The following is a 19,467-nucleotide window of genomic DNA, read 5'->3' on the forward strand; positions in this document are numbered from 1 at the left end:
CTGGAGAACCTGTACAGAACCTGGCTGGAGATCCTAACCAGAACCTCTCTGGAGATCCAGACCAGAACTTGGCTGGAGATCCTGGCTGGAGATCCTGGCTAGGCTGCTGATCAACTGAACACTGTCTCCGTGTCATTCCTTCTTCGCCGACTCCGTCCACACCTTTGGGGACCCCTGGATCTGCTGGGGCTGGACCCCGGCAAATCACGAATCTGCTTCGGACTCACGATGATAATCAGAACACTTCTCCCTAGACACAGGGAGTGGAAATTTAACTTAGCAGGATCAGGCATGGTTTCCTCCATTACCAAACAGAGAGGCAGATGTTGGAAAAGAAAGGATCTCTCTACGCTTCTGAAATACTGTACTATGGACTAGAAAACCCAGGAGGTGCAATGAGCTATCTGTATTATATATGCAGAAACCTTGTTTGAGCCCTGTCAACAGAACTGTGAGGATATTCAATAGATGTCCAGAATAAGAATTCTATTGCTCCTATTTGAAATCTTCACCTGAGCATGAAGTTGAGCTTCATGAGTGTTTGTTTGTTTTCCTTTGCTTGGCCATTATCAAGATACAATCTTTTGTGACAGCAAGAATGGACCTAGGGAGTTTTATGCTAAGTGAAATAAAAGCCAGTCAGAGAAAGACAGTTACCATATGATTTCACATATTTATATGTGGAATCTAATGAACAAACTAAAGCAACAAACTCATAAATTCAGAGAACAGACTGATAGTTATTGGAGGGGAGGGGGTTTGGGGGCTGGGTGAAAAAGATGAAGGGATTAAACAGTACAAATTGGTAGCTACAGAATAGCCACAGAGATGCAGTTTTCAGCATGGGGAATATAGTAAAATATATCAAGAAAACTGGGTATAGGGCTAGGTGGGCAGCAGGGAGTCAACTCTGTAAAGTGCATGGGTGTTTGGCCACTCTCCTATACATCTGAAACTGGTGAGGAATAGTAGTAGATGTAAACTGTGGTTGAAAATAAAATAAAAATTAAAGGAATTGTGTCAGGTAGAAAATTTTGTTTCATATAGTATTGACTAAAAATGGGCAAATGGCCCATTGATTTTTCCCAAGAATAAAAGCCAGAACACTATTCCTTATTTTTTCTTTTTTAATTATAAAAATCTTTTATTTCCTGGCTGGGATCAAACTTTTTAAATCTTTATTGTTGGAAGTGTTACAGATGTCCCTGTTGTTGTTTTTCTCATTGACCCCCTCACCCTGCACTTGCCCCTTCAGGCCATCACCACTCTATTGTCTGCATCTGAAATAGGAATTTTTAGGGATGAAAAAAGACAGGTTTAGGAAATTTTAGAAATTAAGGGAACCATGGAAGAAGCACAGGGCTGCAGAGCAGCAGAAGGTCTATATTTATAAAATAAAGGGAAGGAAGCCCCTCATTCAGAGGAAGAAGAAGGAGACCCAAAGGGGATAGGAAAACAATAAGGGGGAGGGGAGGAAAACCTCACATGTCCCATGTGAGATTCGACCTTTGAGCTCAGGAGTTACTATAGTAACCAGTCTAAGGGAATAGTGACCAATCAGAGGGGATATCAAGGCACAAAGACCTACAGCCTTTATAAACCATGGAAACAGGGACTCCATTGGGCTCTGTCCCCCTCCCCATGTGGGAGTCTGTGCTGTGAGATTCTTTTCCCTTCCCCACGTGGGAGTCTGTACTTTTTCTTCAATAAAATTTCCACCTTTGCTATAGCACCTTACTTCCGTGGACTCATTCTTCGACTCTCTCAGACAAAGAATCTGGGGAACCATCTTGCCCAGGGGAGCACTGCGTATTCCAGTCCAAAAAATCCTGCTTCATGTCCATGGACTATGCATATATACATATAAATTCCCAGGTTAATCAATCTTAACCTTCCCTCTGACATTTGTCTGTCTGTTCCATGCTTGTCTCTGGTTCTATTTGTTCATCAGTTTATTTTGTTCCTTAGATTCCACATATGAGTGATTTCGTGTGATTATCTTTCTCTGAGAAGGCAGGGGTAGGTGAGGGTGGGGGAGGAGGGGTGAAGAGATAAACCAAAGTACTTGTATGCATATACTAGAGGCCTGTTGCACGAAAAGATTCATGCAATAGTCTTGGGTGCCTGGTGCCGGAGGAAAACTGGCTCCACTCCGGCCGGAGCCTCCTTCACAGCCCTCGCTGCTCTGGCCGGAGCCGCCTTCAGTATTCGCTCCGCCGCTTCGTGCCTATGTATGCAAATTAACCTCCGTATTTGTTGGTGGTTAATTTGCATATCTCACTGATTAGCCAATGGGAGGTGTAGCAAAGGTATGGTCAATTTCAATCTTTGTCTATTATTAGATAGGATGAATAACCCATGGACACAGACAACAGGGTTGTGAAGACCTGGGGTAGGCTGAAGGGTGAGGGGGAACAGAGGCAGGCTAGAAGGGGTCAATGATGGAAAAAAAAAGACATATATAATACTTTCAACAAAAAAGATTTTTAAAATGAATAAATAAAAATTTTGTATTTTTTAAATAAAATAAAGAAGTTATAAGTGTTGACTTATTTGTTATAAAACAAATTCCAAAATATTTTGATATATATTTTTAGAAAATAAAAGAATTCATTAGCTTATTCTTTAAAAAAATGAAGTCAAGTAATGTTAAATGATATATTAGTCACTTGGTATTCAAACAACAAAAGCTGTATATGTAGAAGTATTCACCTTTGTTGTTCTACTATGCCATTAAAATTATAGTATATCTAAAGTGTGAAATAAAAATAATATTGGAAACTATCCTTATTTCAAATTTTTAGTAACTTTGAATCTGAAGTCTACATGTAGTTACAATGGTCATGTCTTTAAATTTTTTTCACACATAAATAAAGTGTATGTATAAGGAATTTATAATAAACATCATTTTGAACAAATTCAAAAAAAGATGCAACTGACCAATACATAATTGTACCAATACAGTACCAAATACAATTGTTTAAATTACAAATAGAAATTTCTGAGTACTAGTTAGAAATAAGCTATTCACTGTTATGTTTCAGTAAAAAAGCTGGTTAAATTATTATCTTCCACAGCTTTGCACTTGGACTTTTGTCTATTTGAATAGAAATTTATTTATAAAATATTAAGTAAAATTGTTAAATTTTGGAAAAGCATTGGTGGAAACTAGCCTAACTGAAAGTAAAAAAGAGAAGAAAATAGGAAGCCTTTTACACTTATAGCCAATAATGAAAGAGAGCAGAGTATAAGACAATTGTCAGCCTTAAATTGACGCATAGTAATGATCCCTCCTTTAGAAAAACTGCTGTTTGAAACTGCTGTTTTGAAGTTCTCTGCTACTTCTTGCTAGTCCCTTGTTCCATAAGTCAACTCTGTTATTTTTAGACGGTCTCTTATTCTGTAAAAATAACTTTGTTATTTAACTTAAATAATAGAAAAGATAAACTTAACTGTCTGACCTTGCAAGCTAGCCATCTAAAGGGGCGAATACACTGATACTGATAATATTCTCATGCCAAGTGTTTGTTAGATATGATATGTACTCAAGGTTACATGTTGTCTGTATAGATATGATAAGTGTTTGTTAGATATGATGTATACTCAACGTTACAAGCTGTCTGCAAAAATAACTTACACAAAGACCTAGAAGGATATAAAAAGGGAATGCTCCTTCCTTTATTTGTTCAGCATTTGACAGAGATATTCTGCTCTGAACCTGCACGTAATAAAAAATGACTCCTAACTAATTGGCTCAGTAAGGCATCTTGCCTAGCTTGCTGATTGACAATACAACAAAATGAGAGCAAAAGCAAAGTACTATACTATACCACATAATAAAATTAATTTAAACTAATAAAGTAGATTTAACTCTGAAGCTCTCCCTAGCAACTTGTACTGTGAATTTTCACTCAACCAAATGTAGTGATTATCTCCATTTTAAAGAACTACCCTTTGCGATGTAGATAAACGGCAATAGGCTGTTTAGAAAAGCCATATTCGGTGGTTTGGAGACAAAGGTTAAAATGAGAGCTTTAATGAAGGGAAAGGCAATAAGATTTATTGCTAAGAAGTAGGAACCCTACACTGCCTTCTACATTCATATGCCTTGAACACAAACGACCATTAGTTCTATTTACTAGCCTATAGAGTAAAAAAGAACACATATAGAACAAAGTAGAATAATGCTGTGAGAGATTCCATTGACACAGAGAAAACACATCTGGCAAGCAAAATCTCTCATGAATTAGCTTTTATATTTGTCATAGAGTCCTGAAAGTGATACTAAATGAGGTGCTATAATGATGCAATCCACAGAAGGCAAATCCTAACCAATCTCTGCTCAGATGTGGCTACAAAGAAAAACTTGAATGGAAAACTTCAGAAGGGAAATCAATTCAATCCACTTCTAGGCCAGAAGTCTTTGCCCAAGGCAAACTTCACTATTGTTTGTGTTGCATGTTGGTGACTATTCTACATGGATTCCTTTTCTATTACTTTCAAAATGGGATTTTTTAAAAATCACTGTCTTTTATTGGAGCATTGCATGTCAAGTGTGTGTTAGCTGGCTCATCTATAATTTTATCGTAAGTTGTTTGATGATGAAGAGCTTCACTCAGGCATTACTGCAAGGAATTCATAGCACCCAAATAATCTGGAATTGGTATTGAGTGCAATAACTAGATGGATCTTGAGTAGAAATTGAAACAACACAGTTGTTTGAGTGGTGGAGCTAAATAGTAGGGAGAAAAAGACCTAAGGATATCACCTAAATTATAAAACCAACTGTGTATAAAGAGGGTACATAAAGTAACATATTTGAAAGATGTATAAAAACAAGTTTTTAAAAAACTGAACCATAATTAATGCACAAGAACATAAAAAATTCATGAAGAAAAAAATGTAATATTTTGAGAGGTTACCTGACAAGTTTTTCTATTACAGCATACTCCAGTGCCACATTTTGCATCTCCAATCAGTTTACAAGTGTTAGCATTACAGCATTTTGCAAAACTACAGTTCTAAAAGCAAATACATTCAAGTTAAATAATAGAAATTTTAAATCAAATAAATAATTTCATTTGTCAAAGGGTATTAAAATTTGTCTCTAAGTTAATTACAATTACAGTATAATGTTTACTTCTATATTTATTTGTAACACTGTTTATTTAAACTTAATATAGTTTTAGTAAAGAAGACAATGGTAATAAATTATTCATGATTTCATGCTCAAGAAATGGAACTGTTAATAATTTAATCTAATCATTTTCAATCCTCTTTGATTTTGTAAAAATATGAACAATGAGTTTTCAGGTTTTTTTTCATTGAGTACCTCATAAGTACTTTTCCATATTATCAAGTCTTCTCAAAAATAATTATGGGAATATATTACAAGTTATGATTGTGATAAAATAGAGGTTTCTAAATTATAATATTTTATCATTATAAAAACCTATTCAGAGAAAATTGTTCATTATTATTTTTAGCTCCAAAATTTTATATTAAAGATTAATTCAAAAAGATATTGGAGTCTTGGAGAACAAAAAGAATAAATGCTCTTTATAATAGTATACTCTGATTTCCAACTTTCTTATAGTTGTCTATTCAGTGCAAGAGTGATATTTTACTAGACTGGTAAGAATATTTAAAAATTAGCAAAATGTATAGGCAAAAATAACTAGGAATTTAGGTCTGTTTCAATTTATTTATTGTACTAATAATGTGTTCATATTGAATATATATGCACATTCTGGTTTACTTTATATTTCTATGCACCAATTTCCCTTGAGGTAGTCTGTTTATTTACTTTACTTATAAGTACTTGTATATTAATGATATACAATTCAAAAACTGAGCTAGCCAGAAGGAAAACAACACAAATGAATATAATTCAGAATGCTTTGGTTATCTTGTACCAGATTATCATCACTGCCCTTAACCTAAGGATTGAATAGCCATTCTATCAGGAAAACTTAACCTGTTTCCCCAGGTAGGGATTTTCCCCTGAAGTTAGGGAGGGAATAAAACCCCTTAACTAAGTGCCAGGCGGGTAATTAATCACTTTAACTACGAACAATCATGCTTAAGCTACATAATCTTTACTCCCTGGAATGGAGATAAGAAACGCCCTAACCTTTGGAATTAGAGATTGACAGGATTAAAATCAACTGGTATAAATACGGATGTAACAAGACAATAAATAGCAGAACTTCGCTGGATATCCAGACCAGTACTTGGCTGGAGATCCTGGCTAGAGATCCTGGCTAGGCTACTGATCAATTGAACACTGTCTCCGTGTCATTCCTTCTTCGCCGACTCCGTCCACACCTTTGGGGACCCCTGGACCTGCTGGGGCTGGACCCCAGCAAAGACTATAAATATCTAGTGTATTTTTAAAAATGAGTAATAAAGAAAACATTTTAAAATATATGATTTAAACTATCATAAAAATTTTAAAACATCACAGTAAAAATTTAAAAGTTTATCAGTAAAAAAACCTATATAATGATTACTAGAAAATACTGTTGAGATAAATTAAAAGAAATAAAAATGAAGGCATATACCTCCATTTTATCTAACATCAAATTTATCTAAGGTTCAATGCAATTTCTTCCGTCTCTTTATTTGTAGAAAGTAAAAGAAACAAATCAGATATTCTTACTAAATGCAAAAGGCCATGATCACCAAAAAAAATCATGCTGGAGGATATATAATCATATCCCACAAATTAATAGAAATTTATAGCAATTAAAATGGTAGCATTAGAGTAGAAAAAAACAGAAAAACTCATAAATGTTTACTTGATCAATAACCAAGATTGATTCACAGCAATGAGGGAAGGACAATCCTATAAAATAAAGAGATAATATGCAAATTGACCATCACACCCTCACACAAGATGGCCACTCCCATGTGGGCACAAGATGGCCACCACAAAATGGCCGGCAGGAAAGGGCTTTTGTGGGCGACCAGGCCAGCAGGGGAGGACAGTTTGGGGCGACCAGGCTGGCAGGGGAGGGCAGTTAGGGGTGATCAGGCTGGCAGGGGAGGGCAATTAGGGTGACCGGGCCAGCAGGGGAGGGCAGTTGGGGGTGATTGAGCTGGAAGGAAGCAGTTAGGTGTTGATCAGAGTGGCAGAGGAGTGGTTAGGAGGTGATCAGGCTAGCAGACAGAAGCAGTTAGAGGTGATCAGGCAGGCAGGAAAACAGTTGGAGCCAGCAGTCCCGGATTGTGAGAGGGATGTCCAACTTCCTGTGGGAACATGCCTAATCTGGCAGTCAGACATCCCCCGAGGGGTTCCAGATTGGAGAGGGTGCAGGCTGGGCTGAGGAACATCCCCCCCCTCAGTGCAGAAATTTTGTGCACCGGGCCTCTAGTCTTTAAATAAATTGTGATTTTTGAAAGTTGATATTTTTGCCCTAGCTGGTTTGGTCAGTGGATAGTGCATTGGTCTAAGGACTGAAGATTTCCTGTTTCAATTCCAGTCAAGGGCTCATGCCCTGGATAAGGGCTCAATTCCTAGTGGGGTGAAGGGGGGTGCATGCAGAAGGCAGCAGATCAATGATTCTCTCTCATCATTGGTGTTTCAAACTTTCTCTCCCTCTCTATTCTTCTGAAATCAATTAAAAAATTATAATTTAAAAAATGATATTATTATAGTATATATAAAAATCAATTACAGAGGGAATGATATCAAAAGAATGGCAGCTTGAGGGATCCCCTTGGTTTCAGCCTTAAAATTTCAGCAATTTGAATAGCTATAAATCAACAAAGGATTCCCTGGTCAACTCACAAAAATGCTTCAGAGATCTGCACGTTGAAATATCTAAAGGTAGGCAAGTGGGAGAAAATGGGGGAGGAGAGAAGGGAGAAGGACTGAGACAAGCCACAGAAGCTTTACTGCAGCCAGTAAGTGGCTCATGGCTAGAGAGTGGAGGAATCTTGTAGTGGCTGGCACTCCCTTCATCTGGTAGAAGCAAAGAGATTCCACAGACATTCCTGCAGGAGTGAGCAGAATGAGCTGTGGCTGAGCCTAGAGATAGAGAACTGGGCAAGGACACAGCATAGGGTTCAGCCATGGTTGTTGGCTGGTTGGCATTCGAGACAGAGAAACAGAGCCACGGAGCCTTGCTACCTCAAGAGACACCTCTAAGCTGCAAAGAAAAAGTTAGAATCAAAGTGAAAAGTTGGAAAATGATTCACCGAGCAAAAACATCCACAGAAAAGCTGGTGTAGCCATACTTATATCTTACAAAACATATTTCAAAATAACAAAGGTAAAAAGAGACAAAGATGGACATTTTACATGATAAATTGGGCACTACATTAAGGAGATATAATACTTAATTCATATGCACCTGCATAGCATGCACCAAAATACATAAAGTAACTACTAACAGAACTATAGGGAGAAACAGTCAAAAGCACAATCATAGTTGGGGACCTTAATACTCCATTCAAAGCTCTGGATGGTTCATCCAAACAGAAAATCAACGAAAAAAAATGTTAACTTTAAATGACACATTAGACAAAATGGACATAATTGACATTTACAGAGCTTTTCATCCCAGAACATCACATTATCCATTCTTCTCCAGTGCACATGGAACATTCTCAAGGGTAGATCACAAAACTAGCCTCAACAAATTCAAAAAGATTGAAATTGAACCAAGCACATTCTGTGACCACAAGCTTTGAAATTAGAAATCAACTGCAAAAAAGAAGAAAACCACAAACATGTGAAGATTAAACAATATACTATTTTTTAAAAAAAGTCTGGGTCAAAGAAGAAATAAAGATGACATCTAAAGATATATAGAGACAAATGAGAATGACAATATGACATATGAATTTTGGGGATGCAGTGAAAGCAGTAATAAAAAAAGGAAGTGTATCATTACAGGCCTATTTCAAAAAATAAGAGAAATCCCAAGTAAACACCCAAACATTACATCTTAAAGAATTAGAAAATGAGCCTTGACCTGGTAGTTCAGTTGCTTAGAGCATGGTCCCAATATGGAAAGTTTTCAGGTCTGATCCCTTGTCAGGACACATACAAGAAGCAACCAACAAATGCATAAAAAAGTGGAACAACAAATCTCTCTCTCTCTCTCTCTCTCTCTCTCTCTCTCTCTCTCTCTCTCTCTCTTCCTTTCTTCCTTTCTCTCTCTCTCTCTCTAAACTCAAGTTTTAAAAATGAACTGGGAGGATAAGAATGACTGGAAAAAGACGGTGACGGGATCAGTTAAGGAACGCATATGCGCAGCCCATGGACACGTACTAGTGCGGTGAAGGTAAACGGAAGGAGAGGTGGGGTTGGGTGGAGGTGGGCAAAGGCGGGTGGGATGAGGTACATCTGCAATAGGGTCAACATTAAAATTTTTAATAAGAAAATAATAAGAAAAAATAACTAGAAAAAGGTCAAAGGTAACCCAAAGTCAGCAGAAGACAGGAAATAATAAAAATTATAGCAGAATTAAATGAAATAGAGAAGAAAATACTATACAAAAATTAATACAACAAAGAACTGGTTCTTTGAAAAGACTAATAAAATGACAGTCTCCAGGCCAGACTCACTGAGCAAAAAAGAGAAAAGACTTATATAAACAAAATCAGAAATGAAAGAGGAGAAGTTATCACAGACATCACAGATATACAAAGGGGCATACTAGAATAGATGAAAGGCTATAGCACATTCACTTATCAGAGCTTTTCATCCCAGAACATCACGTTATCCATTCTTCTCCAGTGCACATGGAACATTCTCAAGGGTAGATCACAAAACTAGCCTAGAGAAATGCAGGCACATATGCAGCAGCAGACTTGCAAGAACAGTCATGGTCAAAATGAGAAGATAATCACTAAAGAGGAAAAAAATGCATACCCACTAAATCACTGAAAATAAATAGTGTGTGTGGGGAGGGATCACACAGGTCAAAAGAAATAAGCTAAAATTAAATTAGAAAACGAATGTAACAAAATGGACATAGGAAATATAAAAATTTTGAGAGAACTAAACTTACAGAAATTCATTCTAGAGGGGTGTAAGGAGTCATAACAACTTAATACAATAAGGATCCTGGAAGAGATCCTGGAACAGAAAGAAGCCATAAGAGAAAAAAAAAAAAGAATAAACCATGGACCTCAGTTAATTTTTAAATATGCAAACTATTAATCATAATAGCATCTAAACTGATTAACTTTACAAATCAAATACAGATCAAATAATAAATTAAAACAATGTAGGTATTGAAGTGAATAGTACAGAAAAACTAAATGAGAATAGAGTAATATCAGGGAAATGCCAACTCAAAGGAACCTAAAGACATAGAGACAGAGTCAGAGCAGAGACAGAGATAGAAACAGAGATGGAGATGGAGTTAGAGGTAGTTATGTCAGACCAAATATACTTAAAACAGAAAGCAACATTGATATAAGAATATCCACTCTTTGTAGGTAAAAAGTTAATTTCTAGGAAGAAAACCAATTGCATTTAAGTTTGCACCATAAAACAGCTTCAAAATATAAAGAATGAATTAAGTTCTAGTGAGAGTTAGGCAAATACAACTGGATCGTTGGAGGTATCAATATTATTTCTCAAGTTCTGAGGGGTAAAGTGCTGGGAGCCGGTCCACAGCAGTAAAGCAATCAAAATTAATAAAGATACAGAAAGCTTGAGTCATTCTAATTATAATGCAATCAAGTTATACAGAATTTTATTCCTAATAATTAGAGACCTTTCATATTTTCTAAAAAATCTATATCAATCAACTTCACCATGCATAAGTATATGAAGACAGGCACAACAAACTTCTTTGATTAGTCATCTTACCAAGCACAACTGAAAAAAAATAATAGCAAAAAACCAAATATAACAATAATGAATGATGGATTATGATTTATTCAATTCTGTGCAATCAGGTTAAAATAAATGAAGTTTCCCAGATGCAAGGATGAGGAGGTAAATAACACACATTTTATAACTTAGGGAACCAAGGCACTCGCTTGGGAAGAATCCAGATGATTTAGGTGATCATTATATTATTGAAGGGACTGGTGTTTGTGATACAGAAAGGTGAGTGTTGCTATTAATGGTTACACAACAAAGAAAATCGTATTGAATCCATGCTATACTTACTCCATACTTAAATTCTTCAAATGTTTCAAATTCAGATGAGTCAGTTCTCACATGTCCCGTATCTCCATGTCTTAGAAATTTGATAAAATGGTGCAGCATTTGACAAAAGCCCCCCCTTTTGTATCACATCTATATTTATAGCACTATATGACAAACAAGCAAAAATGAAGCTTTAGGTAAGTTATCAATGTTTGCCACTAACCTCTGGAGGGCCACAATCACATTCCTCTCCAAAGTCCAAACGTTTATTACCACAGCTTGGTTCTGCTCTTCCTTGGACAACCACTTTTGAAATGGTTTGATTTTGAAGACATTCAAATCCAGGCTGTGAAACTACACCTTTATATTCATTCACACTGCAACTGCTAAAAGACTTTACACCACGGGAACGTCTAAAATTAAATTATATTCTTCAGATAAATGGAATAAAATCACTATCAAAGTCACACTCGTCAATATAGCATGATTAATTCTGTACACCTTCAGTCAGAGAAAAACAAGAAGGAGGGGAGAGTGCTTTGATTTTTAATGGTAGTCATAAATGTAAGCAACAAGTTCATTTATATTGTAATTTAATGTAATAGAAATCTAGAAAGTAGAGAAGTTAAGGTGACATGAGTTAGAATATATTAAAAACAACAATGCCTGGGGAAAAAAAACTAAGTATGCCCCATTATTCATTTTTTCATTATTATTGTCAACATCATATTTATAATCATTATTATAAGTAGCACTGATTATAATTAAGAATATTAAGTATACTAGAAAATATATATGGAAAATAAAGAAGAAAAGATAGTTGATTGTGTTAGTGAAAAATCATCAACACTTGTTCCTTGGTAATAATCCATTAAAAGATCTCAACATTAAGTATATAAAATGTGTAAGCCTTAGATTATTTCTTAGTTTCAAATTTCTATATTTCTATGTGTACTGTTGAATGAGTTTTTGTTTAATCGTGTAACAATCTAAAACTTAGAAAAATAATACAAATATAGTCCAATATTTTTTTCCTGAAACAGTAAAAAGTAAGTTAACATCAGAATATTTTTCTAAATATGTTTTCATTAATTTTAGAGAAAGAGGAAGGGAGAGGGAGAGAGAGAAACATCAATCAGGTACATCCTGCATGGCCCCAACCGGGGATCAAGCCCTCAACCGGGGCATGTGCTCTTACCAGCAATTGAACCAGCAACCTGCATGAGACTATGCTCAACTAACACCAACCAAGGTTAGCATGTTTTCATAAGTGTAAATATTTTAATGTGTAATTCATACATAGAAATGAATTCACCTAAAACAGATACTTTAAAACCAGGAAGTGATGACATATTATCAATGCCTAATCATAAAATTTTATTCAGAAATTTCCTTCAGCACAATATTGGAACTTTGATAGCAAAAGGATAAAGTTCAGAATCAATCATTGCATTTAGTTCTCATGTATCCTTAATCTAGTCACCTATGATTTTTCATTGGATTTTATGACCTCAAAAGTTATATTATTACAGCCTGATTTTTTGGTAAATTGTTCCTCAATTTCAGTTTATGAAATGCTTTCTTATAATTACATTGATGTTATGCAAGATATTTTGCAATTTTCCCACCAATTTGGGTTCCAGTAATGGCATGAGCTTAATGGTATTTCAGGCTCAATAGGGTCAAGTTTAGAGTGTGCAGATGAGTCAATGATTTCTGAGCTCCCAGGTCTCTCAGATTTTTAGAGATCCCACTGTGTTAATTTTATTTCCTCCTGCACAGCTACTTACTTCATGCAGGTTTTATTTTGTTAGTGGTTTGAACCCACCTGCTGGTATCCTTGGTGCATTCCAGTTTTGGAAACATAGAATATGCTTTTGCTCTTTGTTTTTTTCCTAGTTTTATTCTTTAGTTTGTGAGAGACTTGGGGGGACTAAATTACCATCTGAATTCCATCGTCTCCCTTTTTTAAAACATAGTACTCCCCAGGGAAGGAGCCATCCTATCTTGGTTTTTATTCTAACAGTGCCTTCCTTTCTATGACAAGAATGCAAAGCTATATCTTAGGGCACCTCTTTGACTAGTTTCAACTCCTTTCTAAATTATCTGTCCATGGTTTTAATTTCCATCAACATGCTGATGGCTCACACACTCTAGATCCCTTGTCCTCAGAGATCCTGATCCATATAACTGTGTACTTAACTCTAATGAATGACTCGATGCCTCCAATATAACATATACAAAATGCCCAAAGATTTTGCAACTTCTCCATTCCTAACATTTGCCTTTTTCAATATCAGTTAATAAGTTGTGCTATCCAAAAATCTACAATAATACTTGCCATTTTCATTTATCTCTATCTTAATAAATTGCTGTATTTATGAGAATCATCTCCCAAATATTATTATAATGATTTCACTCTGATATACTGTTCATTCATTTTTAAGATAATTTTTATTAGCCATACTGTATAAATCAATTTAAAATGTGGTTTGCTACATTGATCATAAAATCCCACCTCTCACATCATGATTACACAATCAGGCTCTTTCCTACATACCCCATGTTAGTTACTCCTGGACTTCTTCCCTGATGGATTGTTCTTTAGCCTCCTTGCAGTTTACTTTATTCTCCTTATGCCTTCTATATATGTCCTTATAGTCCAAGCTATTTCTTTTATTTTGCATTTTTATCACTTCCCCCCAACCGCCCCCCCCCCTCAATCTCCTTATTCTAATCTGTTGAGTTTCTCAAGCTTCTTGCTATACAAATATCAGTCACTTGCTTTCCCTAAAAAGTACTTAACAAGTTCTTTACATGACCAAATTCATTCTTTCTCTTCAGGTCCCAGAATTACTTCCTAGGCCACGTTATTAAAAAGTTTCCTCTCCCCATGTATTCCTTATTTACCTCCTTCTGGGCACCTATCATAAGATGTTTATATTTTGTTTATTCTACGGCCACTTTTTTCTTTCCTGTTCCTAATGGGCTAACATTAAGATATTTAGAACTTACCTATCTTGTTAACCATTGATAAGGCAAACATATAAAACTCTGCAACACAGTCAATGCTTGTTACATTTTTTAAATGATAAATAAATTTCACTTCAAGACTCTATCAGCCCCAGAAAGTCATTACAACAAACACTTTCTTTCTAGACATTGAATATGGAAATATTAAGCACATTTTCTACAATATCAAATCCTAGTTTTATTTCATACGTTTTAAAAAAGCACAAACATATTTAAAAAAAATAGTCTTACTCTTAAGTGATCATGCAAGAGATTATACATCAAAAACTACTGCAAACATTTATCAAAAAATATATAGATTGATAGAAACAACATCTTACATTGCTTGAGGATTCATAATGCATGTAGTTCCTGGACAGTTACAATTATAGCTGTCATCATAGCTTAACCCCAGATTAACTCCAAGCAGCTGTGCAATAACTACTGAAAATGCCTCTAAAGACATCCTCTTTGGATACTAAATACAAACAAAACATACGTTGCTTAAGTTATTTCTTCACCCATTTGATCATTTCAATAAATAATTCGTGGTCATACTACCTAAATGCAAATACACATTTAAGAAAATAGCACTCTAAAGCTCAATAATTCCTTAGGAATATGAAAATATGGTAAATTGTAGTGGATTGTTTTAAGAAGTGTTTTTTTAAATCCAAATGGCATTGACATGAAACAAATTAATGCAATTTTACACTTTTATTGTATGTTGCTGATTTAAATAAAAATAATTTAAAATTTTTTTATAATAAGCATTTTTTCAGCCACTGTATTATTTTCCCATGAAAAGAATACACAAATTCTTAAGGGTTAAGTTGGCATTCAGTTTTGACTTCATAAGTAGTTTTAGGGAAAAAAGTCAAATTATTTTATTTTTCTGAATAAGGCAGAATACTGTAACACCTTTCAAGTAGCATTTCTTTTGTTTAAAAATAAAGGAGAAAATAAAATACTTGAGAAGCAGTAATGTCAGGAAGACATAAACCCCTCACAACCAACGATCTTTTACTATCTGCACAGGTTTTCTTTCTCCATAATGCCATGGAGTTGGAATCACATGGTATTTAACCATTTCTGATTGGCTTCTTTCACTAATGACTTAAGTTTTCTTCATGTCTTTTAATGACTAAATTGCCCATTATTTCATCACGAAATAATATTCCTTAATATGGATTTACCCCAGTTTCTTTACCCTTTCACCTACGGAAGGACATCTGATATTTGGTAGTTATGAATAAAGCTGCTCTAAACATTCATGTGCAGGTTTGTATGTGGGTGTAATTAACCAACTCATTTGTGTAAATGCCAAAGAGAAAAATATCTGGATCATATGGTAAAAGCATGTCAAATCTTGTAAGAAATTGAAAATTGTTTTCCACAGTATCTGCACCATTTTTCATTCTCATCAACAATGAATGGAGAGATCCTGTTTCTTCACATCCTCACAGCATTTGTTATTGTGTTTTTCCCTCCCAGTACAATATTAAATTGGAGTGGAAAGCTATAGTCTTGCCTTTCCCATATCTTAGTGGAAAAGCATTTAGTTTCTCACCAAAAGGTAGTGATATTAGTTATAGGATTTTTTATATATGTTCTTTCTCAATTGAAGAATTTCCCTTCTAGTCCTAGTTTGCCATATTTTTTAATTATAAATAGTATTGGATTTTGTCAAATGCTTTTTTCATATCTATTGATATTGATCACATGATTTTTCTTCTTTGGTATACTGATGGGCTAGATTGCATTAATTGATTTTCAAATGATGAATGAGACTTAAATGTCTGAAATAAATTCCAGGTATAATATTAACAAAAAGATATAAATTATGTTTTTTAATTCTTGCACTAAAAAAATACAATAAATGACCTTAAAAATTCCCTAGAGCAGCGGTTCTCAACCTGTGGGTTGCGACCCCTTTGGCAGTCAAACGACCCTTTCACAGGGGTCGCCTAAGACCATCCTGCGTATCAGATATTTACATTACAATTCATAACAGTAGCAACATTACAGTTATGAAAGTTATGAAGTAGTGACGAAAATAATTTTATGGTTGGGTCACAACATGAGGAAATGTATTTAAAGGGCCAGAAGGTTGAGAACCACTGCAGAGGGATTCAAAAGCAGACTTAATGAGGCAGAAGAAGCAATCACTCCTAAATACAGGTCAATTGGAATCACTGAGTCAGAGGACAAAAAAAGAAAAAGAATAAAGAAAATATAAAGAGCCCATGGACACTGGCAAGCAGACCAGTCTATGGATTATAAGTCTCCTAAGGAAAAGGGTTAGAGAAAGGGGCAGAGAGCTTAACTGAAGAAATAATGGGCTGGAAAACTGTTGGCAGAAAATGAACACGCAGATTTAAAATATTCAATGAACTCCACCGATTGTAAATCCAAAGAGAACCACAAAAAAAGACACATTATAATAGGAGCAAAGACCAAATACAGACAGAGAATGATGAAAGCAGCCAGAGAAAACACTAAAGATTCCACATAAAAGAAACTCTTAGAACTAATAAATGAATTGCAGGATATAAAATCAAAACAAATGTGTTAACGTTTCCATATACTTAAAACGAATAATCTCAACTGCACTGGACATTCCCTGCAGATCGGAAACATGAGACTCAGAAAGTTTAATGTTTAAAAGTGACCTAAAGTGTGTCATGGAGAGAATTGTACCCAGGCATTGTTGACTGTTTTCACCGTTGCTGTTGGACTGAATCCCAGGAGAGGGAATGGAAGAGACATCATTACATAAAGCCTAGGACTTGTCCTTGCAACACCTTACCCCAGTGCTCCCATGAGTGCGAGGTGAATATGTTCCTAATTTCACTCATCATAGGGTAGAATATTTTCATTAAACAATCATCTATTTGAGATTCTAGAGGATATAGAAATTTGTTAAGTATACAGTTTTACTTCAGGTGCCTTTGTTTTCCTTTTAATTTTGCTCCCCAGTTTATATACTCTCTTTTTTTATTGTTCAATTACAGCTTACATTCAGTATTAGTTTGTATTAGTTGAAGTGCACAGCACAGTGATTAGACAAACATATACTTCACACAGTTCCCCTGATGTTTCTAGTATCCACTTGGCGCCACACAGTTACCATCATTGTATTGACTAGATTCCCTATGCTCTTATCTACGATTAATGGAGTTTTGTGCACGTCCTTCTGGTTTGTGTTGATGAACAGTTGATAGGCAAGTAGTGTTTTGGGGCATATATATTGGTTATTATATAGCTCATTTTGAATTTGTTCGACTAATTTGTTGAAATAATTTCCAAAATTTGAAATTCTAGTTCTAAAGTATCCTAAATTTATATTTTTAGTCACAACTGTAGCTTTTTCATAATGTAGATACTCCTCATCAATCTATGTCCCAGCATTTGCTTAAGGGATTAGAAACTGTACAAAATCATTCAAAACCAAAAACATAGATATTAGTGTCTTTATTCTTTGATTGTGTGATATTGCAAAGAAATTGTTTTCTGTCATTGGTCAACTCAATCATCATAAATTCTTAATCATTAATTGTCATTTGTATTATTTCATTTTTTTTCTCTTTTTTTCAGTTGCTTGGGCTGATTAGTGTTTTTGTTACTGGTTTCTAAAAGCTCCTTAAGACTAGAGATGTTAACCATTTGTCATGCATTGCAAATGAAATACCATGTTTTTTTGTTATTATTTTACTGCGGTATTTTATTTTTTGGTTAGACAAAAGTTGCGTACTAAAATATAATTATGTCTATTTTTAAAAAAGAAAAATAATTCAAGTTGCAATAGCATATGAAAGTTAAATACTTGGGACAAACTTAAACAAGGTTTTCAAAGCCTTGTACAGTGAACATGCAAAATATTGCTGAAAGAAATTACAGAAGACACAAATAAATGAAACATCGATGTCTATAAATGGAGGACATCATATTGTTAAGATGTCACTACTTCCCAAAAGCATCTTAATATTCAATGCAGTCCCCACAAGAATCACAACGGCATTTACTGGTAGAAGTAGAAATAAAAATAATCTCAAAATTCCTATGGAATCTCAAGAGACCATGAATAACAATTTGAAAAAAAGAACAAAGTAGAAGGACTCATTTTTACTGATTTCAAAAGATAGTACAAAGCTAACGCAATAAAAATGGTGTTATATTGACTTAAAGAAAAGCCTATAAATCATTGAAATAGAATAGAGAGCCTAGAAATTAACCCTCATATATATGTTCAAATGTCTATAAAAAGGCTACCAAGACCACAAAATGAGGAAAAGATAATCTGTTCAACAAGAATATCGAATGGAGAAAAGATAAGTCTCTTCAATAAGTGGTGATGGGAAAACTGAATACCCTCATGGGAAAGAGTAAACTTGGATCCTTATATTACACCCTATGCAAAATGTAATTCAAAATGGATGAAAAATCTAAAGATAAGACCCAAAACTACAAAACAACTAGAATAAAACATACAGGAAAAGCTTTGTGACATATATTTTCTTGAATTTCTTGAATATAATTCCAAAAGCACCGGCAACAAAAGCAAAAATAGGCAAATGGGACTACATCCAACTTGAACTTTTTGTGTTTCAAAGGGCACAATCAATGAAGTGTAGAGACAACCTACAGAATGGTAGAAATTATTTGTAAATCATGTATCTGATAAGAGATTAATATCCATACTTTGAAGAACTCCTACCACTTAACAACAAAAAGTTAAATAGGTCAATTAAAATAAGGACTAAAGATTTGAATAGACATTTCTCCAGAGATGATATACAAAAAGCCAAAATGCATATGAAAAGATGCTCAATATCACTAATAATCATAATAATGCAAATCAAAACCACAATGAGATATCACCTCGTATCAATTAGGATGACTGCTATTTAAAAGCCCAGAATATGCCCTGGCTGGGTGGTTCATTTTTTTGGAGCAACATCCTATACACAAAAGGGTTGCAGGTTAGATTCTCAGTCAGGGAACACACCTAGGTTTCAGGTTCAATCCCCAGGCTGCAACCAATTGATATTTTTCTCTCACATCTATGTTTCTCATTCTCTCTCTCTCTGTCTCTCTCTCTCTCTCTCTCTCTCTCTCTCTCTCTCTCTCTCTCTCTCTCTCTCTCTCTATTCCTCCCTCTCTTTCTTCTTTCCTTCCTTCCTCTCTTTGACCTCATGTTCTGGGGTCAGGTGAGGATAAAAAATAACAGAAAATAACAAGTGTTGATGATGTGAACTGCTAGGATTATAAACTGGTGTAAACAGTATGATGTTTCATCAAATTATTAAAAATAGAATTACCATATGATACAGCAAAAA

General features: G+C 34.9%; 1 protein-coding gene across 1 annotated transcript in view; it reads right to left on the reverse strand.

Annotated features, from left to right (window-relative positions):
• The window catches only part of LOC132226442 (A disintegrin and metallopeptidase domain 3-like), a 70,092-nt gene that overhangs the window by 15,955 nt on the left and 34,670 nt on the right, over nt 1-19,467 (reverse strand). Inside the window, exons 11-13 of the mRNA XM_059681099.1 lie at nt 14,470-14,606; nt 11,340-11,529; nt 4,923-5,021 (exon numbers count right to left, since the gene is read on the reverse strand). Of these exons, the coding sequence (XP_059537082.1) occupies nt 4,923-5,021; nt 11,340-11,529; nt 14,470-14,606 (426 nt within the window). The remainder of the gene's footprint in view (nt 1-4,922; nt 5,022-11,339; nt 11,530-14,469; nt 14,607-19,467) is intronic.

The sequence above is a fragment of the Myotis daubentonii genome, chromosome 2 (assembly GCF_963259705.1).
Source record: "Myotis daubentonii chromosome 2, mMyoDau2.1, whole genome shotgun sequence".
NCBI classification, from domain to species: Eukaryota; Metazoa; Chordata; class Mammalia; order Chiroptera; family Vespertilionidae; genus Myotis; species Myotis daubentonii.